This window comes from Cyprinus carpio, unplaced genomic scaffold (assembly GCF_018340385.1).
Source record: "Cyprinus carpio isolate SPL01 unplaced genomic scaffold, ASM1834038v1 S000000371, whole genome shotgun sequence".
Classification (NCBI taxonomy): domain Eukaryota; kingdom Metazoa; phylum Chordata; class Actinopteri; order Cypriniformes; family Cyprinidae; genus Cyprinus; species Cyprinus carpio.
In genome coordinates, this window is record NW_024873115.1 from 1 (window position 1) to 24,667 (window position 24,667).

Below are 24,667 nucleotides of genomic sequence, written 5' to 3' on the forward strand. Positions count from 1 at the left end.
GCGCTGTGGTGAGGGAAGGTCGGGCAATTTTAGCAAATCTGACTTTTTTTAGGCAAAGATTTTAATGTTTTGAATGTGTATGGTTTTACGGGAAAAAAATGATAGGTATGAGTTTTTAGAAGACTTGCAATCCCACATGCTAGGTAGGGCTCCCCTAGTGGTAGCAGGGGATTTTAATTGTGTTTTATCTAAAGCGGACAGGAAGAGGGTAGGGGAGGATTTTAAAATTGATAAGACATCGGTTTTATTACAAAGTTTAGTCAGAGATTTTAAGTTAGTTGACTGTTTTAAAAAAATGCATCAGAGAGAGGAGGGCTTCACCTGGTTTAGTGGTGACGGCACCAAAGCCTCTCGAATCGACTATCTTTTTACAAGAGACTGCCCGCCAACTGATGCTACATTGACCCCACTCTTCTTTTCAGATCACTTGATGCTATCTTGCACCCTTTCACTGCCCACAGGTGTGACAGTAGGGGGAGGGCTGTGGAAGCTGAACTGCTCCCTTTTAGAGGATGAGGAGGTAGTCTGTGAGTATAGGGAGCAGTTCAGCCAATGGCAGACCCTCCAAGACTTTTATGATACACATGCACAGTGGTGGGAAATGGTAAAGGACCGGACAAGACAGTTTTTTAGGAAGGTAGGGAAAGACAAAAAGAACAGGGAAAAGAGGTGCATGATGGGGTTGCAAAAAAGACTACAAAGATATTTTAATCTTTTAAACAATGGTTTTGATTTTAGCAAAGAAATAACAGAGGTAAAAAAAGGAATGTCAGTTCTATCCAGTATCCAAAGTAAAGGTGTTATTTTAAGAAGCAAAGAAAGAGAAATAGAGGAAGGCGAAAAGTGTACAAGATACTTTTTTAAAAAGATAATAACAAGAGGAGGGGCAATAACTAGGGTTAAGGTAGGAGGGAGGGATGTAAGCACAACAGAAGAGATTTTAAAGAATGTAGAAGGATTTTATGACGATTTATATAGTAAAAAAGATGTACACGAGGATACGGCAAGGGACGTTTTAAACTTTTTAGTCAAGAAAGTTAATGGCCAAAATAATTTTTTATCCCAAGATTTTACTATTTTAGAATTGCATAAAGCTCTTAAAGGTTTTAAAAAGGGGAAGTCCCCAGGAGCTGATGGACTTCCCCTAGAGTTTTATCTTACATTTTGGGATATTTTAGCACATGAATTATTGGCTGTTTTTAACAACTTGGTGAATTTTGGTATATTTTCTTATAGTTTTAGGATAGGGATAGTGTCTTTACTGTACAAAAAAGGGGGACAGGACTGACTTAAAAAATTGGAGACCAATCACACTTTTAAACCTGGACTGTAAGCTTTTTTAGTAAAATTTTAGCAACACGTATGTCGACTGTTTTAGAGGACGTGATCCACCCAGATCAAGCTTGTGCTGTGCCCGGAAGAAAGATAACAGACAGCCTAGTGCTGATTAGAGACACCATCTGTTACGTGAGAGACAGAAATATTCGGCTAGTAGTCCTGAATTTAGACTTTGAAAAAAGCATTTGACCGAGTCTCGCACCAGTACCTGTTTCAGGTACTGCAAAAAATGGGTTTTCCAGAGAGGTTTATAGCTTGGGTGGGACTGCTGTACAAGGACCTAGTCAGCAAAATTCTAGTAAATGGGCATTTATCCAAGGCAGTAAATATCTGCAGTGGTGTTCGTCAGGGGTGTCCTTTATCTCCTCTTCTGTACGTGGCTTGCATCGAGCCACTGGCACAGATCTTGAGAAGGGACAAATGGATCAAAGGACTAAATGTTCCTGGGACGGGCGGACTGACAGCTACTTGTGTTTTATACATGGACGACATAACCCTTTTAGCCACGGACATTTTATCCTTACGAAGAGCACTGGACTTGACTGACTGACTGGTACGGTCGGGCCTCGGGCGCCAAACTCAATAGAAACAAGTCCGAGGCCCAGCTCTTCGGGCCGTGGGGGGACGTGGACACAGGAGGACTGGATTTGGTTTTTAAAGACAATGATTTTAAAATTTTAGGTGTTAAATTTGATAAAGACGGAGGTGGACGGGAAAACTGGACTGACTTGCGAGGGAAAGCTAGGAAAAGACTGGGGTTTTGGGGACTAAGACAGTTGACAATGGAAGGTAAAATTTTAATTTTTAAATCTGTTATTTTACCTTTAATGCTTGTTGTTTGTTCTGTTTTTATCCCACCTAGGAAATTCCTGATGGACCTAGAGAGGGCGGTGTTTTATTTCCTGTGGGGGTCCAAGTGGGAAAGATTGAAGAGGGAGGTGGTCAAAAGAGACCGGAAAACGGCGGAAAAGGCCTCCCAGACCCCCACCTGTTTTTAGGCAGCCGCTTCACCGCCCTGCACATAAAATATGCTGTGACCCCATCCAACGATAACAAGACGGCAGCCATGACACGATTTTGGATGGGGTCTTATCTAAGGACTCTTAAGATTTTACCCGTAGACTTGAAAACACCAGTGTCTTTTAACCTGTCCAAAGAACATAGTTTTATAAAAAAGTTTTTAAAGAAATACCTTTTAGAACAGCAAGATGTCACCATTTTAACTAACCACAAGCATCTCGTCTCTCTTGTGCAGGACCGGGAACCGGTGAGTCCAATTCCGGGCCTCACACTAAGTGAGGCCAAACAAGTTTGGCGGAATGCGGCTCACCCCGCTCTCCAGAACAGGCACAAGGACTTATCGTGGATGGTGGCTCATGAGATCCTCCCGGTCAGGGCGGTTATGCACTCCAGAGGCATGGCCAAAAACCCCATCTGCCCTCGGTCCGGTTGTAATTCCCCGGAGACCGTCTACCACCTGCTCTGGGAGTGCAGCGCTGCGCGGGACCTGTGGGCCAGAACCTGCCCCCTGTATTTCCCGTGCCTACCAGCGGGTGGGGCCCATTTCGGGTACCAGCTCGCCATCCTTGGGGTGGGCCGGGGCTTGAAGGACTTGTCGGCACAGGAATTTACCTCGCTCTGGCTCACCCTCAACGTCATCAAGGATGCCATCTGGGCCACCAGAAACCTGCTGGTGGGGAAGCGCGTTACGGTAACCCTCCATGCATGCGAGCTAAAGGTAACATCAATGCTGCAGGGGTACCGGACGACGATATTCGGACGGGGGGGCCGGGGTCGCACGGAGAGGGTCCCGGCAGGCACCGACCCTGGCTGCCCGTAGATGCACCCTCACCAATCTGGCTACGGGAACAGCGGGCCAGCGGGCCGGAGGAGAGGGGATCTCCGCTGAGCAGACAAAGTGGCATCTTGTGTGCCTGTTTTGGAGAGTGGGGTGAAGACCTACTAGATAAGGACTCACCCCCGGTCTTGCACAACAGAAGACTTTTAATTGGTGTTTTTATTGTGTTTTATCAATGGAATTGGTTTTTATTGAAAGAAATATGATGCTTGTTTGTTCTTTTTAATTTGTATTTTACCTTTGAAATCAATCACACCTTTTAAACACACCATAAACATGGACTTTTAAAAACAGGCAAAACACAATGGTTTTATCGTTTGTTTGTTTTTTACAAAGTTTGTATTCCTTTTATTTAACCATGTGTATTTATATTTAATTGCTTGTTTTAACGTGTGCTTGAAAAGAAAAATGTGTGTACAAAAGTATAAATGCAAATGGAAAAAAATGAAAATGGTGACAATAAATTTTTTTCGAAAGAAAAAAATCTGTTCTTATCAGTTTAATATCTGATACGTCCCCTACCCGGGGACTACATATTAAATTGATTTTTGGATCACGGAGCTGGAGCCGGGGCTTGCTCTGTCTACTCCACGCATCGGCCTGGTATTGCAGTGTCTCCAGGAACGGTGTGCTTCCCTTTTCAGGGATTGCTGCTTATTGTGATAAATACACAGAAAAAGGAATGAGGGCTTTGTCTTGGCTCCCCCTGAGGTCTGCGCTTGCAGATGCCGTGGTTGCTGTTTTATTGAGAGTTCTCCTCGGATGCATCCACCTGAGGTCTTGGAGTCTTTCACTAACGAGCTGATGCATCGAGTCAGGTGTGTTTGGTTAAAGGGAGTCATCTAAAACATATGAGACCCTTTGTCTGAGACACCCGATTCAGATCTTCGAGTCTCTACTAATGAGCTGATGATCTGAATCAGGTGTGTTTGATTAAGGTGACATAGAACACATTCATGCAGTGTTGGGGGGCCTCCAGGAACGCGGTTGGGAAACACTGATCTAAAACCAGGGTTGGGAAGCGTCGGCTCGTGCCAACGCTTGGCAGTTTGCAGGCCAGTAACGGAAGGCAGCCGTCCTTCCTTTGCTAGGGGCGGGGGTTCACCGTTGATGAGGACGGTAGAGACGGAAATGGTACCTCTGACTGGCCGCCTGGGCCTTCATACTTACCTGGCAGGGGAGACACCATGATCAAGAAGGCGGTTCACCCAGGGCGAGGCTCGTCCATTGCACTCCGGCCGTGCTGACCCCTGCGAATTCCCCAAATGTGGGAATCTCGACTGCATAATTTATGGTAGTGGGGGACTGCGTTCGCGCTCTCCCCTGAAAGTGCTGGTTGAAAAAAGCAGATGGATTTTTTTTCTCCTGATCTTTTTTTATACAAAGCGTTTGTTCTGGCTTACTTTTCGGGTTCTCAATGATCCAGAGAGCTGTTCAGACTGAGGACTTCCGTCCTATGCTTGGTATGGGTTGTGCATGTGTGAAAAAAAAAAAAAAAAAAAAAAAGTCACTTGCGCTCTTGAAAAATCGGCCCCTGGTGGGTTCAAATTTCTCACAGACCTCACTTTTCAAGTCGATCGGACTGACTGCTGCCGAGCTGTAGCTGTTTTCATGTCTGTTTGGTTGTGCAGTTTCATTTCCTTTTCCCTTTTTTTTCAGCTTGCAGCGCCACCAAGTGGCCAGACGCAGCACCCTTTTTTTTCTCCTGACCACAGACTGAGCCCGTGCATAGGCGTGCCGATTTGGGTGACGTGATCTCATTCCTCTCTGGGGTTCTAGCCATTTTAGCAACCTGGGCCACCACGACCTTCGAACGTTTTGAGGGCCCCTCGCCAAGGTGGATGGAAATTTCCACTTTTTTTGGATGATTATTGACCGCCAGACTCCAGAGAATCTTTCTGTGCTGCTTTGGTTCGGACTGGGCCAAATACCTGGTGCCGGTTTGCAAAAGAAGGTTTTCGACAAAATCCAAAATAGCCGAAAATTTCGCCAGAGCGACCTGCCAATTCGAGACCTGCCTCTCGTTCGGCTCGAGCCAAGGATTCCGATGACATGAGGCACGTGGCTCTGCGACAAAAAAACCGTTTGGGAGTTACGAGCGATGCCGTACTCTCCGCCGCAGCAGAGCCACCGTCGGGCCGATCGGGGCGAGGCTCGGTGACGTTGCAGACGGGGGAGGGTCCTACCGTCCACCCAGCGTTTCAGGACTTCTCCCTGACCTTTTTTAACCAAGCGAGATGGGCGTGGCCATGTCCGCGCATTTTCCTCCCACGGCTGGCACCCTGCGGTCAAGATCGCTGAAGACTCGAGGGGAGCACTGTGTGGTGCTGAGGGCCATCTTTGGAGATTCTTTCTTTTTGGGTCAAAACATTGAGAGACTGTGTTGCGTGAGGCTTGGGAAAGGAAGAAAGATCATCAGCGTAAGGAGGCCCAGCTCACAAGTGCACAGGGTCTGAAATAGATGTGGCAGAGGTACTTTGTGGGATCTATGAGGAGACAGAGCAGGAGGTAGCAGAGCCTTCAAGCAGCGGGGGCCAGCAGCAAGAAGACGTGCTGAAGGCCGACATAAAGGGGTCAGGGGTATAAGGCGACGGAGGCCTTTGGAGGATGGGAGCTGGGGAAAGAGAGGCGGGAAATGCAGCAAATTCCAGACTCAAAAAACGGGGAACCAGACAAGACTGGGAAGAGGGAGGATGGATATGTGGGGAAGTGTACTTTGTGGGATCTATGAGGAGACAGAGCAGGAGTAGCAGAGCCTTTTAGAGGATGAAGGGGCAAAGGGTATAAAAAGGAAAACGAAAGGGGTCTTCAAGAAGGAAGGTTAAATCAATTTCGAGTAAGGAGTATGGGGGAAAAGGGGGCAAAGGGGATGAAGAGGAAGGGGTGAGGGGAGAAGAGGAGGAATGGATTGAAGTATCAGTTGGGAAAGGTAGAGGAAGAAGAGTTTGGGTAAGGAGAGTATGTGAATTTTGGAAGGGTGAATCAAGGTTTCTTCCTTTTGTTTTTTTATGGTTTGTTTAAGGGTGGCAACTTTAAATGCAAGGGGACTTAAAATGTTACAGAGGAGGACTTCAATTTATCTTTCTTTAAAGATGTCACCTTTTGATGTTTGTTTTTTACAAGAATGTCATTTACAAGGAAAAGAAGATGTTTCTGTTTTTTCTGCGGGGTGGGAGGTGGGGCCTTCCTGTTGGGGAGTAGGGAATGTTAGATCGGATGGGGTGGGCATTTTATTTTACTCCTGGGAATTCATAATTGAGTCTGCTAACGTGGTGATTCCAGGAAGAGTTGTAGTGGTGGACGCCAGGTGGAGGGGGGTGGCTTTTCGTTTTGTTAATGTGTACGTACCAAGTAAGTTGGGGGATAGGAAGGGTTTTTTTTTAGATAATTTGGCACCAGTCTTTTTTACAAACAGATTACTAATTATGGGAGGGGATTTTAATATGTCCCTTGATAATGATTCGGGTAAAGAACTGGCACTGTTGGCCGCAGGGTTTTCTTTGCAAGACTCCTTCCGGGGAGCAGGAGGTCGGGAGCCCACCTATACATGGCGAAGTAGTAGCAAGCAGGAGTCCTCTAGGCTGGATTATTTATTCTTCCCGGTACATGTGAGGCTACATAAATATACACAGCTGCCAATGTGGTGCTCTGATCATTGCTTAGTGGGGGTGAGGGCAGAGGTCGGGGGCATGAAGAGAGGGAGGGGTGTGTGGAGATTTAACACCTCCTTTCTAAAGGACAGATCCTTCTGTGTAGCTCTCTATAATTTAGTGGCTGGGTGGAAAAACCTGCAGAGCCTGTTTGAGACTCATGCCGCATGGTGGGAAGGTTTTAAAGAACGTGTGGCCTTTTTCTGTCATAGTTGGGGTAGAGAGAAGGCAAGGTCCAGGCGGGCTAAAGTAGATAGGTGGTCTGAGGAGTTGCAATTGCTATATGGAGAGGGTGCATTGGGTACAACAGGTGGGTGGGCTAGGGCCAGGTACCTTCAGGGCGTTATGAAGGATTTTTACTGGAATGAAGCCAAGTCTTTTTTTGTTGTGGTCAGGTGCACAAAAGTGCCTTTTAGATGAAAGGCCAACAAGGTTTTTCTTCTCCACTGTGTGGAGCCGGCAAAAGCGTAGTTTCATAGAGGGTTTGAGGAAGGATGGAGGGGTGGAAACGACTGTAGAGGGGATGTTGAGAGCTGTTGAGGGCTTTTACAGGGAACTATTTAGTTGTAGAGGTTCTACAGGTTACTCTGTGGACAAGTACTTGGATGCATTAGAGAAAACTCTGGAAGAGGAGGAGAGGGAAGCATTGGAAGGCCCCTTGTCACTGCAGGAAGTAAGCTCTGCGATATCTTCACTCAAAGGAGGCACGGCCCCTGGGTGTGACGGCCTCCCAGTGGAGTTTTATAGGACAGTTTTGCCCTGGATAGGTTCTGAGCTAGTCTGTGTCTATCAGGAAAGTATAGAAAGAGGAGAGCTGCCATTGACAATGAGAATGGGTTTGGTGACATTGATACACAAGAAAGGTCATAAGGAGGAGCTAACAAACTGGAGGCCAATAACCTTGTTAACAACTGATTACAAAGTATTGTCAAGGTGATAACAGAGTGGCTTAAGAAGGTGATTGGGGTGGTAGTGCAGCCAGACCAAACTTGCGGAGTGCCTGGTAGGTCAGGTGGTTTAAACCTAGCTTTGGTGAGAGACATTTTGTACTGGGCAGAACAGCAGCAGCTCCCGGTGATTGGGGTGGTAGTGCAGCCAGACAAAGCTTTCGACAGGGTAAGTCATGCTTTTTTAATGGCCCCCCTGGTGCGTATGGGGTTTGGCCCAGTCTTCAGGTCATGGGTAAAGCTGTTATATAGTAGGGTTTCAAGCAGGATAGGGATAAATGGATATTATTCAGGGAAGGTGGAGCAGTTGGGTGGGGTTCGACAGGGGGTGCCCTTTGTCACCTCTGCTTTATGTTTTGTCTCTAGAGTCCCTGATGGCAGCCTTGAGGGCGGCTGATTTGTTGACAGGCATGCATTTACCTGGACGCAGGGGTACGTGTGCAAAGGTGTCTGCATATGCAGATGATATGACGTTTTTAATGGTTTTTGATATGGTTTTTGAGGTTGTGTGCAAAATCCTTAAAGGTTTTTGTGAGGCTTCAGGTGCGCGTGTAAACGCGGGTAAGTCTTCAGTAATGTTTGCAGGCCAGTGGGCAGACAGAACAGTTGTGCCAGGTGGGTATAACTTTTTGTGCAGAAGGATTGAAGATCCTAGGGATTAGGTTTTTTCAGAAAGACACAGCGCTCGGGAGAACTGGGAGGCTAGGTTCAAAGCAGCGCAAGCAAAAATAGCTAGGTGGAAGTTAAGGGGGCTATCGATGTGGGGTAGGCTGGAAGTAGTGAGGACAGACCTACTTCCGAGTTTGAATTATTTGGCCTATATTTTTCCGGTACCTTTTTGGTATGGTAGGAAGTTGGAGAAGCTGGTTTTTCTTTTCTTTGGAATAACGGTACTGAAATGGTGGCGAGAACACAGATGTACTGCCATGTGAAGGAGGAAGGGAGGGGAGTTCCTTGTATCCCCTTAAAAAAATAGATGCAATTTTCCTTTCCTCTTCTGCCCAATTAGCAACGCAAGAGGCAGCGCATAAAGCAAGGATTTTGGCCCAGTTTTGGCTGGCTTTTCCATTGCGATCTATTAGCTCATGGAGGGGAACAATGCCATGGTCAACAAATAGGCCGGCCTATTATCAGAGGGTGGCAGATTTCATAGTGGGGAAACCATGGTGTTTGGAGCAATCTTTGATCCTTCAGCATAGGCAGCTGTACAGTAGATGGAGGGACGAACTAGTGGCGGGGGCAGAGAAAGTTGTCCCGCCATATAGAGTGGGTTGGGCCCATGTTGCAACCTACTTTTTTTGACTGGGTTTTGTAAAGATTTAAATTGGTTGGCAGCACTGGGTCGGCTGCCTGTGAGGGAGCGGCTATACAGACATGGCTCAGGGGGAGGTCACCAAAGTGCCCAGTTGGCTGTGGCCAGGATGAAACTGTAGAGCATACCTTTTGGTCCTGTCCAGGGGCAGTTACATTCTGGAAGTTAGTGACTACGTGGTGGGAGAGGTGGGGGGGACCGAAAATCACAAGGAACCTAGTACTATATGGGGAAGGGTTGGAAGGCTTTGTAAAGGAAGGTAGAAGAGTAATTTGGGTGGTGGTTTCAGAAGGGAAACATGTACTGTGGGAATGGAGAACTGATTGTTTAAGAAAGCAAACACCTCGTTTGGCATCAGAGACTGTGTTTTTTTTGCGACTGTTGAGTAAAATAGTAGCTGAGGTGAAAGCATTTAAATGCTGTTTCGGGGAGGGAAAAACAAAGAGAGTGTGGGGAGGGTTGCCGAAAGTCGGAGTGGGGTAAGCGAAAGGGCTAATTTTTTTAGCTTGGGTTTGTTTTTTTTGGGTTTTTTCTCTTCATGGAATATCTATTTTGTGGGCAATGGAATTTTCACTTTTGAAGAACATATAGAATGCTTTGATGAATAAAGGTTTATTCTGTCTGTTTCTTAAAATGCCATGGTTAAGTTATACACGGGTCTATTTAGCCTGTTTCCAGGAAGAGCCACATTGTATAAATGCAAAATAAGAATTGTGTTGTATTGATGGGTATACTTTCTGATGGAATGTATGTTTTGGTGTTAATAAAAAAAAAAAAAAAAAAAAAATCTGTTCTTATCAGTTTAATATCTGATACGTCCCCTACTCGGGGACTACATATTAAATTGATGTTTGGGTCACGGAGCTGGAGCCGGGGCTTGCTCTGTCCACTCCACGCATCGGCCTGGTATTGCAGTGTTTCCAGGAACGGTGTGCTTCCCTTTTCAGGGATTGCTGCTTATTGTGATAAATGACAGAAAAAAGGAATGAGGGCTTTGTCTTGGCTCCCCCTGAGGTCTGCTCTTGCAGATGCCCGTGGTTGCTGTTTTATTGAGAGTTCTCCTCGGATGCATCCACCTGAGGTCTTTGAGTCTTTCACTAACGAGCTGATGCATCGAGTCAGGTGTGTTTGGTTAAAGGGAGTCATCTAAAACATATGAGACCCTTTGTCTGAGACACCCGATTCAGATCTTCGAGTCTCTACTAATGAGCTGATGATCTGAATCAGGTGTGTTTGATTAAGGTGACATAGAACACATTCATGCAGTGTTGGGGGGCCTCCAGGAATGCGGTTGGGAAACACTGATCTAAAACCAGGGTTGGGAGGAGTCGGCTCGTGCCAACGCTTGGCAGTTTGCAGGCCAGTAACGGAAGGCAGCCGTCCTTCCTTTGCTAGGGGGCGGGGGTTCACCGTTGATGAGGACGGTAGAGACGGAAATGGTACCTCTGACTGGCCGCCTGAGCCTTCATACTTACCTGGCAGGGGAGACACCATGATCAAGAAGGCGGTTCACCCAGGGCGAGGCTCGTCCATTGCACTCCGGCCGTGCTGACCCCTGCGAATTCCCCAAATGTGGGAATCTCGACTGCATAATTTATGGTAGTGGGGGACTGCGTTCGCGCTCTCCCCTGAAAGTGCTGGTTGAAAGAAAGCAGATGGGTTTTTTCTCCCGATCCTTTTTTATACAAAGCGTTTGTTCTGGCTTACTTTTCGGGTTCTCAATGATCCAGAGAGCTGTTCAGACTGAGGACTTCCGTCCTATGCTTGGTATGGGTTGTGCGTGTGTGAGTGTTTTGTGTAAAAAAAAAAAAGTCACTTGCGCTCTTGAAAAATCGGCCCCTGGTGGGTTCAAATTTCTCACAGACCTCACTTTTCAAGTCGATCGGACTGACTGCTGCCGAGCTGTAGCTGTTTTCATGTCTGTTTGGTTGTGCAGTTTCATTTCCTTTTCCCTTTTTTTTCAGCTTAGCGCCACCAAGTGGCCAGACGCAGCACCCTTTTTTTCTCCTGACCACAGACTGAGCCCGTGCATAGGCGTGCCGATTTGGGTGAAGTGATCTCATTCCTCTCTGGGGTTCTAGCCATTTTAGCAACCTGGGCCACACGACCTTCGAACGTTTTGAGGGCCCCTCACCAAGGTGGATGGAAATTTCCACTTTTTTTGGATGATTATTGACCGTCAGACTCCAGAGAATCTTTCTGTGCCTGCTTTGGTTCGGACTGGGCCAAATACCTGGTGCCGGTTTGCAATAGAAGGTTTTCGACAAAATCCAAAATAGCCGAAAATTTCGCCAGAGCGACCTACCAATTCGAGACCTGCCTCTCGTTCGGCTCGAGCCAAGGATTCCGATGACATGAGGCACGTGGCTCTGCGACGAACCGTTTGGGAGTTACGAGCGATGCCGTACTCTCCGCCGCAGCAGAGCCACCGTCGGGCCGATCGGGGCGAGGCTCGGTGACGTTGCAGACGGGGGAGGGTCCTACCGTCCCCCAGCGTTTCAGGTCTCCCTGACTTACCAAAGCCGCGATGGGCGTGGCCATGTCCCGCTTCCTCCCCGCTGCACCATTGCAGCATCGCTTCTCGGCTTTTTGGCTAAGATCACGTGTCTGGTCGGACGGTTGAGACTGCGATCGCCTCTTGGAGGTTTCTTGTCTCGGGATCCCTTTATATCCCGAGTCACACAACTTTTAAGAGGTATATTGAACTCTGCTGCTTCGGGCTCCAACAAGTTTTAAGGTAAGGTGTTTTAGTTATTTATTGGATTATTTATTGTTGTATTTATTGTTGTATTTATTGTTGTTTTAAAGTTTTTAGGCTGTTGGTGCCTCCATCATGTCGGCTGCCCGTGCCGGCGTGCGGAGGCACCACAGCGTGCGCTTTCGTTTTAAAGAGGTGGATGGTAAGCTCCTGGGGATGTCACGTCTTGACTTCTCCAGGAAGCTAATCCAGCAAGCCCTAAATTTTAAACCTACCACTGATTTAAATTGTTTAATGACTCTGCCCCTGAACAAAGGTTTTGACGTAAGTTTTAGGTCTGCTCCCTTGTTACAAGATTTTTGGCAAAGGTTTGATGCTTGTAAGACCCAGTTCTCCATGTTTTCTGTTGAAAAGCTTTCTGACAATTCACTTAAAACTGTGATTGTTAGAATGTTTAATGAAACAGTGAGTGGAGATGATATTGTTGTATGGCTGGGTAGATTTTGCACGGTTCGTAGTCAACCAGTCAAGGTAGTAGACGAAGATGGCATCTGGAATTGCGCTTGGAGAGTGCCCATTAAACAATGGGAGGATCCAAGCGCTTTCCAGGGCCTGAGTCAAATACCTTCAATGATTGTGTTGGGAGAGAACCGCGGCTACATTCACTATCAAGGAATGCCCAAATTGTGCCGGAAGTGTGGACAAATAGGGCATCTTGCACAAGCATGTCAAGAAATCGTGTGTGGCAAGTGTAGAGAAATTGGTCACAGTTTTGAGGAATGTACCAATGGCAGACAGTGTAATCTCTGTGGTGAATCCAACCATCTCTACAGAGATTGCCCAAAAAGTTTTGCCAACAAACTGAAAAGTAAGAAAATGGCCGCCCCACTAAAGGAGCAAATGGAGGAACAAAGAGAGGAGGCGGAGCCTGAGGTTTTGGCGGGAAATTCAAATATCCCGCCAACCTCAGGCATTGGACAAGAAAGAGAAAGTGGGGCGGCCACAGGGGCGGAGTCAAGTTTGTTGTGTGCACAGGGGGAGGAAGCCACTCCCCAACAAAATGAGAACAAAATGGAGGATGAAGAGGGGGAGACGGCTTCCTCCCTAGAAACTGTGTCCGAGATTAGTGTGGTGGATAGTGGGAGTGAAATTGTTTGTTCCCTCCCCAATGCTCAAGTGCAGAAAAGGTCTGCGAGATCTCCTCTATTTCCAATAGAGGAGAAAAAGCTGAGGGCATCGCATCGGATAGATAGTTCCTCTTTGGAAGATCTAGACCGTATGTGGCCCGGCGAATCTCCAAATGAAGTCTCTTTTCTGCACATTATGCTAAGAACATCGTCGCCGAAGGAACCGCAAGAGTCTTTCTCTGTGGATCCTGAGGCGACGAGCATTTGTCCCCCTGATCCCAACATCTCTGGGGAAAGGGTGAGGCAAATGCAACATGATGTAACGTGATTTTAATTATATTTTTGTAGTCTTTTATTGTCTTCTGTTTTAAATGCCTCATACCTTTTTAACCATACTGCTCATGGCTCTCACCATCTCTACCATAAATGTGAGAAGTGTGAAGAGCAAAGTAAGAGCACAGAGTGTTTTAGCCTATTTAAAATCTTTTAAGTCTGATATGTTTTTATTACAAGAATGTGCTTTGCCTTTTTTATCGAATTATAGGGAGTGGGAGGAGCTTTGGACCCCAGGGCTTTCTATGTGGAGTGGGTCCAATTTTAACAAAAATGATGGTGTTGCCATTTTAATAAACAATCCCAATATCTTGGTGAAGGGCAGCACTGTGGTGAGGGAAGGGCGGGCAATTTTAGCAAATCTGACTTTTTTAGGCAAAGATTTTAATGTTTTGAATGTGTATGGTTTTACGGAAAAAAATGATAGGTATGAGTTTTTAGAAGACTTGCAATCCCACATGCTAGGTAGGGCTCCCCTAGTGGTAGCAGGGGATTTTAATTGTGTTTTATCTAAAGCGGACAGGAAGAGGGTAGGGGAGGATTTTAAAATTGATAAGACATCGGTTTTATTACAAAGTTTAGTCAGAGATTTTAAGTTAGTTGACTGTTTTAAAAAAATGCATCAGAGAGAGGAGGGCTTCACCTGGTTTAGTGGTGACGGCACCAAAGCCTCTCGAATCGACTATCTTTTTACAAGAGACTGCCCGCCAACCGATGCTACATTGACCCCACTCTTCTTTTCAGATCACTTGATGCTATCTTGCACCCTTTCACTGCCCACAGGTGTGACAGTAGGGGGAGGGCTGTGGAAGCTGAACTGCTCCCTTTTAGAGGATGAGGAGGTAGTCTGTGAGTATAGGGAGCAGTTCAGCCAATGGCAGACCCTCCAAGACTTTTATGATACACATGCACAGTGGTGGGAAATGGTAAAGGACCGGACAAGACAGTTTTTTAGGAAGGAACAGGGAAAAGAGATGCATGATGGGGTTGCAAAAAAGACTACAAAGATATTTTAATCTTTTAAACAATGGTTTTGATTTTAGCAAAGAAATAACAGAGGTAAAAAAAGAAATGTCAGTTCTATCCAGTATCCAAAGTAAAGGTGTTATTTTAAGAAGCAAAGAAAGAGAAATAGAGGAAGGTGAAAAGTGTACAAGATACTTTTTTAAAAAGATAATAACAAGGGGAGGGGCAATAACTAGGGTTAAGGTAGGAGGGAGGGATGTAAGCACAACAGAAGAGATTTTAAAGAATGTAGAAGGATTTTATGACGATTTATATAGTAAAAAAGATGTACACGAGGATACGGCAAGGGAAGTTTTAAACTTTTTAGTCAAGAAAGTTAATGGCCAAAATATTAATTTTTTATCCCAAGATTTTACTATTTTAGAATTGCATAAAGCTCTTAAAGGTTTTAAAAAGGGGAAGTCCCCAGGAGCTGATGGACTTCCCCTAGAGTTTTATCTTACATTTTGGGATATTTTAGCACATGAATTATTGGCTGTTTTTAACAACTTGGAGACTCTTGACAGACTACCCGACAGTTTTAGGATAGGGATAGTGTCTTTACTGTACAAAAAAGGGGACAGGACTGACTTAAAAAAAATTGGAGACCAATCACACTTTTAAACCTGGACTGTAAGCTTTTTAGTAAAATTTTAGCAACACGTATGTCGACTGTTTTAGAGGACGTGATCCACCCAGATCAAGCTTGTGCTGTGCCCGGAAGAAAGATAACAGACAGCCTAGTGCTGATTAGAGACACCATCTGTTACGCGAGAGACAGAAATATTCGGCTAGTAGTCCTGAATTTAGACTTTGAAAAAGCATTTGACCGAGTCTCGCACCAGTACCTGTTTCAGGTACTGCAAAAAATGGGTTTTCCAGAGAGGTTTATAGCTTGGGTGGGACTGCTGTACAAGGACCTAGTCAGCAAAATTCTAGTAAATGGGCATTTATCCAAGGCAGTAAATATCTGCAGTGGTGTTCGTCAGGGGTGTCCTTTATCTCCTCTTCTGTATGTGGCTTGCATCGAGCCACTGGCACAGATCTTGAGAAGGGACAAATGGATCAAAGGACTAAATGTTCCTGGGACGGGCGGACTGACAGCTACTTGTGTTTTATACATGGACGACATAACCCTTTTAGCCACGGACATTTTATCCTTACGAAGAGCACTGGACTTGACTGACTGGTACGGTCGGGCCTCGGGCGCCAAACTCAATAGAAACAAGTCCGAGGCCCAGCTCTTCGGGCCGTGGGGGGACGTGGACACAGGAGGACTGGATTTAGTTTTTAAAGACAACGATTTTAAAATTTTAGGTGTTAAATTTGATAAAGACGGAGGTGGACGGGAAAACTGGACTGACTTGCTAGGGAAAGCTAGGAAAAGACTGGGGTTTTGGGGACTAAGACAGTTGACAATGGAAGGTAAAATTTTAATTTTTAAATCTGTTATTTTACCTTTAATGCTACTTGTTTGTTCTGTTTTTATCCCACCTAGGAAATTCCTGATGGACCTTGATGGTGTGTTGTTTTATTTCCTGTGGGGGTCCAAGTGGGAAAGATTGAAGAGGGAGGTGGTCAAAAAGAGACCGGAAAACGGCGGAAAAGGCCTCCCAGACCCCCACCTGTTTTTTAGGCAGCCGCTTCACCGCCCTGCACATAAAATATGCTGTGACCCCATCCAACGATAAAAAGACGGCAGCCATGACACGATTTTGGATGGGGGTCTTACCTAAGGACTCTTAAGATTTTACCCCGTAGACTTGAAAAACCAGTGTCTTTTAACCTGTCCAAAGAACATAGTTTTATAAAAAAGTTTTTAAAGAAATACCTTTTAGAACAGCAAGATGTCACCATTTTAACTAACCACAAGCATCTCGTCTCTCTTGTGCAGGACCGGGATACGGTGAGTCCAATTCCGGGCCTCACACTAAGTGAGGCCAAACAAGTTTGGCGGAATGCGGCTCACCCCGCTCTCCAGAACAGGCACAAGGACTTATCGTGGATGGTGGCTCATGAGATCCTCCCGGTCAGGGCGGTTATGCACTCCAGAGGCATGGCCAAAAACCCCATCTGCCCTCGGTCCGGTTGTAATTCCCCGGAGACCGTCCACCACCTGCTCTGGGAGTGCAGCGCTGCGCGGGACCTGTGGGCCAGAACCGGCCCCCTGTATTTCCCGTGCCTACCAGCGGGTGGGGCCCATTTCGGGTACCAGCTCGCCATCCTTGGGGTGGGCCGGGGCTTGAAGGACTTGTCGGCACAGGAATTTACCTCGCTCTGGCTCACCCTCAACGTCATCAAGGATGCCATCTGGGCCACCAGAAACCTGCTGGTGGGGAAGCGCGTTACGGTAACCCTCCATGCATGCGAGCTAAAGGTAACATCAATGCTGCAGGGGTACCGGACGAATGTTTTAGGCGATGTTGGGAAGGGGGTGGAACGGAGAGGGTCCCGGCCGCCAAACAGCCCTGGCCGCCCGTAGATGCACCCTCACCAATCTGGCTACGGGAACAGCGGGCCAGCGGGCCGGAGGAGAGGGGATCTCCGCTGAGCCCATAAAGAAGCATCTTACGTGCCTGTTCTGGAGAGCGGGATGATCAATGACTTGATAAGGACTCACCCCCGGTTTTGCACAACAGATGACTTTGTGTTATTTTAAATTTGTGTTTTAGCTTTTGAAAAGAAAAACACCACATTTAATGGTTTTAAATGACTGATTTTTAATGAAGATTGTATTTTATTTTAAAACCATGTGTATTCTATGTATTCTAGTATGTTTTAAAAGAAAAAAATCTGTGATTGAAAAGAAATGTGTGTGAAAAAGTAAAAAATGCAAAATGTAAGAATGAAAATGGTGACAATAAAACTTTTTCGAAAGAAAAAATCTGTTCTTATCTTATCGCTTCTCGGCCTTTTGGCTAAGACTGTGATCGCCTCTTGGAGGTTTCTTGGCTTTAGTCATTCAGTGGTTTGAGTCCTCAACTTTCAGGAGGTACATTGGCTGCGCCTTTTTATCTGGACGACTTGGTTTCCAAGGAATCTTTTAGTTTTTAGGTAAGTTTATTTATTTATTTATTTATTTATTATTTATTTATTTATTATCTATTTATTTGTTAGGTTTTAAGTTTTGCTTTTAAGTGCTGGTGGTGCCTCCACCATGTCGGCTGCTCGTGCCGGCGTGCGGAGGCACCACAGCGTGCGTTTCGTTTATAAAGAGGTCAATGGTAAGCTCCTGGGGATGTCACGTCTTGACTTCTCCAGGAAGCTGATCCAGAAAACCCTAAATTTTAAACCGGAAGAGTTAAATTGTATTGTAGCACTTCCTCAGAATAAAGGTTTTGATTTAAGTTTTAAGACTGTTGCTCTGTTAAATGATTTCTGGCATAGGTTTGATGCATGTAAGGCCCTTTTCTCCATGTTCACTGTGGAAAAACTTTCAGATAATTCATTTAAAACTGTTATTGTCAGAATGTTTAATGAAACAGTGAGTGGGGACGACATTTGTGTCTGGTTGGGCAGATATTGCACTGTTCGGGGCCAACCAGTCAAAGTTGTAGATGAAGATGGCATCTGGAATTGCTCCTGGAGAATTCCCATTAAACAATGGGAAGACGCCGGGAGCTACCTGGGCTTGAAGCATCTGCCGTCAATGATTGTGTTGGGTGAGAACAGAGGCTACATTCACTACCAAGGAATGCCAAAATTATGCAGAAAATGTGGGAAAATGGGGCATTTAGCAGATGCATGCCAGGAGTTAATATGTGGGAAGTGTAGAGGAGTTGGACATGTCTTTGAAGAATGTACCATTGGAAGACAGTGTAATCTTTGTGGTGACACAAATCATCTCTATAGAGATTGCCCCAAGAGTTTTGCCAACAAACTGAAAGGCAACAAAATGGCCGCCCCACCAGAAGAGCAAACGATCAAACAAAGAGAGGTGGCGGGCCCTGAGGTTTTGGTGGGAAATTCAAATTTCCCGCCATCCTCAGGGATTGGGCAAGAGAAAGGAAGTGGGGCGGCCACGGAGGCAGAGTTACCGACACAGAGGGAGGAAGCCACTCTTAAACAGCTAGAGAAGGGAAACAACATGGAAGATGGAGAGGAGGAAACGGCTTCCTCCCTCGAAACTGTCTCGGAGGTGAGTGTTGCAACCAGTGAGAGTGAAACTGATTGTTCACTCCCGAATGCTCAAGTGCAGAAAAGAACTGCGAGATCTCCTCTATCTGAAATAGAGGAGAAAAGGTTAAAGGCATTACATCAGCTAGATAGCTCCTCAATTGAAGATCTAGACCGTATGTGGCCAGCCGAATCTCCAAATGAAGTTTCTTTTCTACATATCAAGCTAAGAACATCGTCACCAAGGGAGCCACAAGAGTTTCTCTCTGCAGCTCCTGAAGGGTCGAGCACTTTTCCTCCAGATCCCAATTTGCTTGGGAAAAAGGAGGAGCAAGTGCTACAAGATACAACCTGATTTTAATTACACCTCTATAGTTTCCTTATTTTAAATATGTCTTTTTTATGGTTCATACCTTTTTTACCCTACTGCTCATGGCTCTCACTATCTCTACCATCAATGTGAGAAGTGTGAGATCCCACTTGCGAGCACAGAGCATTTTATCCTTTTTAGAAACTGTTAAATCAGATGTCTTTTTACTGCAAGAGTGTTCTCTGCCTTTTTTAAAAAGTTATAGGAAGTGGGAAGAAATGTGGACCCTGGGGCCCTCCATTTGGAGTGGCTCCAATGACAATAAAAATGATGGAGTCGCAATTCTAATAGGTAACCCACATATTTTGGTGAAGGGAAGCACAGTGGTAAGAGACGGACGGGAAATTTTAGTCAATCTGACTGTTTTAGACAAAGATTTTAACATTCTTAATGTGTACCCGTATACTGGGAAAAATGATAGGTATGAACTTTTAGAAGACTTGCAGCCCCACATGCTAGGTAGGGCTCCCCTAGTGGTGGCAGGGGATTTTAATTGTGTTTTATCGAAAAAGGATAGGAAGAGGATAGGAGAGGATTTTAAAGTGGATAAGACATCGGTTTTATTGCAGAGTTTAGTTAGAGATTTTAAATTAGTTGACTGTTTTAAAGCAATGCATCTGAGAGAGGAGGGCTTCACCTGGTTCAGTGGTGATGGCACCAGAGCCTCTCGCATTGACTATGTTTTTACACTCCCCACTGGTGTGATAGTAGGTAGAGGGCTTTGGAAGCTGAACTGCTCCCTTTTGGAAGATAAGGAAGTAGTTAGGGGATATAGGGAGCAGTTCAGCCAATGGCAGACCCTCCAAGACTTTTACAAATCACGCGCACAGTGGTGGGAGATGGTGAAGGAACGGACGAGACAGTTTTTTAGGGAAATAGGCAAGGAAAAAAAGAATAGGTTAACACGACGCATGATGGGGCTGCAAAATCGACTACAGAGGTATTTTAACCTTTTAAACAATGGTTTTGATTTTAATGAAGAGATGTCAGTGTTATCCGAGATACAAAGTAAAGGTGTTATTTTAAGGAGCAGGGAGAAGTAGATAGAAGAAGGTGAAAAGTGTACTAGGTATTTTTTTAAAAAGATCATTTCACGGGGTGGGGCAATTACTGTTTTAAAAAGTAGAGGGAGGGAAGCTCGCACGACGCAAGATATTTTAAAGGAAACTGAATCTTTTTATGAAAATTTATACAATGAAAAAGAAGTACACACCAACACATTAGGAGAAGTCTTAGATTTTTTAGAAAGAAAAGTCGACAGCGAATGCACTATTTTATCCCAAGATTTTACAATTTTAGAAATGCAAAAAGCTCTTAAAAGTTTTAAACGAGGAAAGTCCCCTGGAGTAGACGGTCTTCCTCTAGAGTTTTATCTGACATTTTGGGATATTTTAGCACATGACTTACTGACTGTTTTTAAAGAATTTGAGACTCTCGACAGACTTCCTGACAGCTTTAGAATAGGGATAGTGTCACTTTTACACAAAAAAGGAGACAAGACTGACCTGCAGAATTGGCGACCAATTACACTTTTAAACTTTGACTGCAAAATTTTTAGCAAAATTTTATCTATGCGTATGTCGACCGTTTTAAAGGACGTGATCCACCCGGATCAAGCATGTTCTGTGCCTGGGAGGAAGATCACGGACAGCTTGATACTGATCAGAGATGCCATCTGTTACGCGAGAGACAGAAACATTCAGCGAGTAGTCCTAAATTTAGATTTTGAAAAAGCATTCGACCGCATCTCGCACCAGGTCCTTTTCAAGATACTGGAAAAAATGGGGTTTCCAGGGAGGTTTATAGCCTGGGTGGGACTGCTATACAACCATCTGGTTAGCAGAATTTTAGTTAACGGGCATCTATCAAAAAATGTGAATATCCACAGCGGCGTCCGACAGGGGTGTCTGTTATCTCCCCTCCTGTATGTGGTTTGTATTGAGCCACTGGCACAGATCTTGAGAAGGGACAAATGGATTAAAGGACTAGACCTGCCTGGGACGGGAGGACTGACGGCGACCTGTGTTTAATACATGGACCACGTAACTCTTTTAGCCACGGACGTTTTATCTATACGAAGAGCATTGGACTTGACTGACTGGTACGGTCGGGCCTCGGGCGCTAAGCTTAACAGAAACAAGTCCGAGGCCCAGCTCTTCGGGCCGTGGGGAGACATAGACACAGGTGGGCTTGATTTAGCTTTTAAAGAGAATGATTTCAAAATTTTAGGAGTGAAGTTTGACAAAAAGGGTGGAGGACGGGGTAACTGGACTGACATTTTAGGGAAAGCTAGGCAAAGACTGGGGTTTTGGGGACTGAGACAGATGACGTTTGAAGGCAAGGTTTTAATTTTTAAATCTGTGATTTTACCGTTGTTTTACTTGTCTCTTCTGTTTTTAGCCCCCCACGGAAATTCCTGGCGAGGTTGGAGAGGACTTTTTTTACTTCCTGTGGGGGTCTAAGTGGGAGTGCCTTAAGAGGGAGGTTGTCAAAAGAAGACCAGAGAATGGGGGGAAAGGACTCCCAGACCCCCACCTGTTTTTAGGCAGCTGTTTTACCTCTCTCCATATCAGATATGCAGTGACCCCATCCAGCGAAAACAAGACAGCAGCCATGACCCGATTCTGGATGGGGTCCTACCTCAGAACCCTAAGGATTTTACCAGTAGACCTGAAATGCCCAGTGTCTTTTAACCTACCTAAAGAGTATAGTTTTATCAAAAAGTTTTTAAAGAAATTTTTAGAACAGCAAGATGTCACCATTTTAATTAATCACAAGTCTCTCATTTCTGTTGTGCAGGACCGGGAACCGGTGAGTCCAGTTCCGGGCCTCACACTAAGTGAGGCCAGACAAGTTTGGCGGAATGCGGCTCACCCCGCTTTCCAGAACAGGCACAAGGACTTATCGTGGATGGTGGCTCATGAGATCCTCCCGGTCAGGGCGGTTATGCACTCCAGAGGCATGGCCAAAAACCCCATCTGCCCTCGGTCCGGTTGCAATTCCCCGGAGACCGTCCACCACCTGCTCTGGGAGTGCAGCGCTTCACGGGACGTGTGTGCCAGAACCAGCCCCCTGTATTTCCTGTGCCTACCAGCGGGTGGGGCCCATTTCGGGTACCAGCTCGCCATCCTTGGGGTGGGCCGGGGCTTGAAGGACTTGTCGGCACAGGAATTTACCTCGCTCTGGCTCACCCTCAACATCATCAAGGATGCCATCTGGGCCACCAGAAACCTGCTGATGGGGAAGTGCGTTACGGCAACCCTCCATGCATGCGAGCTAAAGGTAACATCAATGCTGCAGGGGTACCGGACGACGATATTCGGACGGGGGGGCCGGGGTTGCACGGAGAGGGTCCCGGCAGGCACCGACCCTGGCTGCCCGTAGATGCACCCTCACCAATCTGGCTACGGGAACAGCGGGCCAGCGGGCCGGAGGAGAGGGGATCTCCGCTGAGCAGACAAAGTGGCATCTCGTGTGCCTGTTTTGGAGAGTGGGGTGAAGACCTACTTGATAAGGACTCACCCCCGGTCTTGCACAACAGAAGACTTTTAATTGGTGTTTTTATTGTGTTTTATAAATGGAATTGGTTTTATTGACAGAAATATGATGCTTGTTTGTTTTTTTTTTTTGTTTTTTTTTATTTGTATTTTACTTTTGAAATCGATCACACCTTTTAAACACACCACAAACATGGACTTTGATTTTTTTTTTACAAAGATTGTATTCCTTTTATTTTACCATGTGTATTTATATTTAATTGCTTGTTTTAACGTGTGCTTGAAAAGAAAAATGTGTGTAAAAATGTACAAATGCAAATGGAAAAAATGAAAATGGTGACAATAAAATTTTTCGAAAAAAATAAATAAATAAAAAATCTGTTCTTATGTAGTACCTGTTCTTTGGTGACAATAAAACTTTTTCGAAAAAAAAAAAAATCTGTTCTTATCATCGCTTCTCGGCCTTTTGGCTAAGACTGCGATCGCCCCCAGGCAGACCTTAGGCTTGTTCTTTTCTATAGTGCAGGCTTTAATCTGTTTGGAGGTACATTTTTCCTGCTCGTGTGGAGCTTTTCTACATAATTGTCAAGGTAAGTCCTTTTATTCTACTTTTGTATTTTAAGGTTTTTTAAAAGTTAGTGGTGCCTCCGTCATGTCGGCTGCATGTGCCGGTCTGAGGAGGCACCACAGTGTGCATTTCTTGTTTCTAGAAAAAGAAGGAAAACTTTTTGAATTGTCTAGACTGGACTTCTCTTGGAAGTTTGTTCAAAAAGTTCTAGGTTTTAATCCTTTGGATTTGAATTGTATTCTGTCCCTGCCTTTTAACAAAGGCTTTGATGTTAGTTTTAAGACTTCAGCACTTCTTACAGATTTCTGGCAAAGGTTTGAGACACTTAAGACCCAGTTCTCCATGTTTAAGGTTGAGAAGTTAACTGATAACTCCCGTAAGGTGGTTATAGTTAGGATGTTCAATGAGACTGTGAATGGAGAGGACATTTGCATATGGCTGGGGAGATACTGCACTGTTACAGGCCAGGCTATGAAGGTGTTAGATGAAGATGGAATCTGGAATTGCTCCTGGAGGGTACCCATTAAACAGTGGGAAGACCCCCAGGGGCACCAGGGCCTGAGGCATCTTCCATCAATGATAGTACTTGGAGAAAACAGAGGCTACATACACTACCAGGGCATGCCCAAGCTCTGCCGGAAATGTGGAGAGTTTGGGCATTTGGTCGAAGCTTGCCAGAAGTTATTTTGTAAAAAGTGTAGAGAAATTGGGCACATCTTTGAGGAATGTCCCAATGGCAGAAGGTGCAACCTTTGTAGTGAAATGGACCATCTCTACAGAGATTGCCCCAAATATTTTGCCAATAGAGTTAAGGCCAACAAAATGGCCATTGTAACAAACATTTCCAGTGGTAACGAGGAGGCGGAGCCTATAGATTTGAATTTTCAGGTAAGTGTGGGGAGTGGTGGAGGAGAAAGTAAGGGGGAGGAGCAACACCAAACCCCAATGGAAAATCTTCAAACGGAAAGAAACGAAATAGAAAAAAACAGGTGATATTGTTGGAAGTAAAGACCAGGGTTCAGAAGGAGAAGAAGAAAAAGAGGAAGAAGGTAAGTTGGACATTTCCTTTCCATGTGCTCAGCTGACTAAGAAGAGGGCTGCACAATCCCCCCTCATGAAAGAAATTGAAAAAAAAGATTGTATGGGGCAGATGTCAGAGTCATCTTCCTCAGGTGACCTGAACAGGCTGTTCCCTTTGAACACTGCAAATGAAATTTCTTTCTTGTCGATAGAGCTCAAAACATCTACTCCCAGAGCTGCCCTTAGCAGAAAGACAGGCACAAATTCCAGATTCCTCCCTTATAGGAATAAAGGAAGGGCCTGACTTACAAGAAATGGATTTATTTTTTGAATAAATGTCTATAGTCCCTTAAGGTTTTACCTGTCATTTTATTATTTATTCTTTTATTTAATAATGATTTTTATGTTTTATATACCCTTTTATATATCACAGCTCATGGCAATCACAATCTCAACTTTAAATGTGAGAAGTGTATGGTCACAAATACGAGCACAGAACATTTTTATCCTTTTTTAAGTACAGTCCCTTCTGACATTTTTTTTACTGCAAGAATGTTCTCTCCCCTTTTTAACCAATTATAAGAAGTGGGAAGACAAATGGCCACACGGACCCTCCATTTGGAGTGGATCCAACAATAATAAAGCAGATGGAGTGGCCATTTTGATAAAAAATCCTCAAATCCTGGTGAAGGGGAGCACGGTGGTAAGAGACGGAAGAGCTATTTTACTTAATTTGTCTTTTTTAGGAAGGGTTTTTAATGTCTTAAATATTTATGGATATCCAGATAAAAATGACAGGTATAGCCTTTTAAAAGATATGCAGTCCCA

At 45.1% G+C, this 24,667-nt stretch overlaps 1 protein-coding gene, 3 non-coding genes and 1 pseudogene across 4 annotated transcripts; all 5 read left to right on the forward strand.

The window, feature by feature from the left end:
* Positions 1-1,362: 1,362 nt before the first annotated feature.
* On the forward strand, positions 1,363-16,842 carry LOC122142888. Its single transcript, XM_042753910.1, has 3 exons — positions 1,363-1,467; positions 2,201-3,145; positions 16,717-16,842. The coding sequence occupies exons 1-3, from the start codon at positions 1,363-1,365 to the stop codon at positions 16,825-16,827; spliced, it is 1,161 nt and encodes a 386-aa protein (XP_042609844.1). The 3' UTR covers positions 16,828-16,842.
* LOC122142893 lies at positions 3,656-3,833 on the forward strand (annotated as a pseudogene).
* Positions 4,359-4,522, forward strand: LOC122142889. The gene has a single exon (XR_006158836.1). It is a non-coding gene; the product is annotated as a U1 spliceosomal RNA (small nuclear RNA).
* On the forward strand, positions 9,851-10,045 carry LOC122142894. The gene has a single exon (XR_006158841.1). It is a non-coding gene; the product is annotated as a U2 spliceosomal RNA (small nuclear RNA).
* Positions 10,573-10,736, forward strand: LOC122142891. Its single transcript, XR_006158839.1, has one exon. It is a non-coding gene; the product is annotated as a U1 spliceosomal RNA (small nuclear RNA).
* Positions 16,843-24,667: the final 7,825 nt, after the last annotated feature.

Excerpts from the sequence above, each read along its gene's own strand:
- LOC122142888 (XM_042753910.1), top strand. The coding sequence starts at position 1,363 with ATGTCGACTGTTTTAGAGGACGTGATCCACCCAGATCAAGCTTGTGCT. Across the intron at positions 1,468-2,200 it reads TTAGAGACACCATCTGTTAC|GAAATTCCTGATGGACCTAG; the intron begins GTGAGAGACAGA and ends TATCCCACCTAG. Across the intron at positions 3,146-16,716 it reads GCCGGGGTCGCACGGAGAGG|GTCCCGGCCGCCAAACAGCC; the intron begins GTCCCGGCAGGC and ends GGAACGGAGAGG.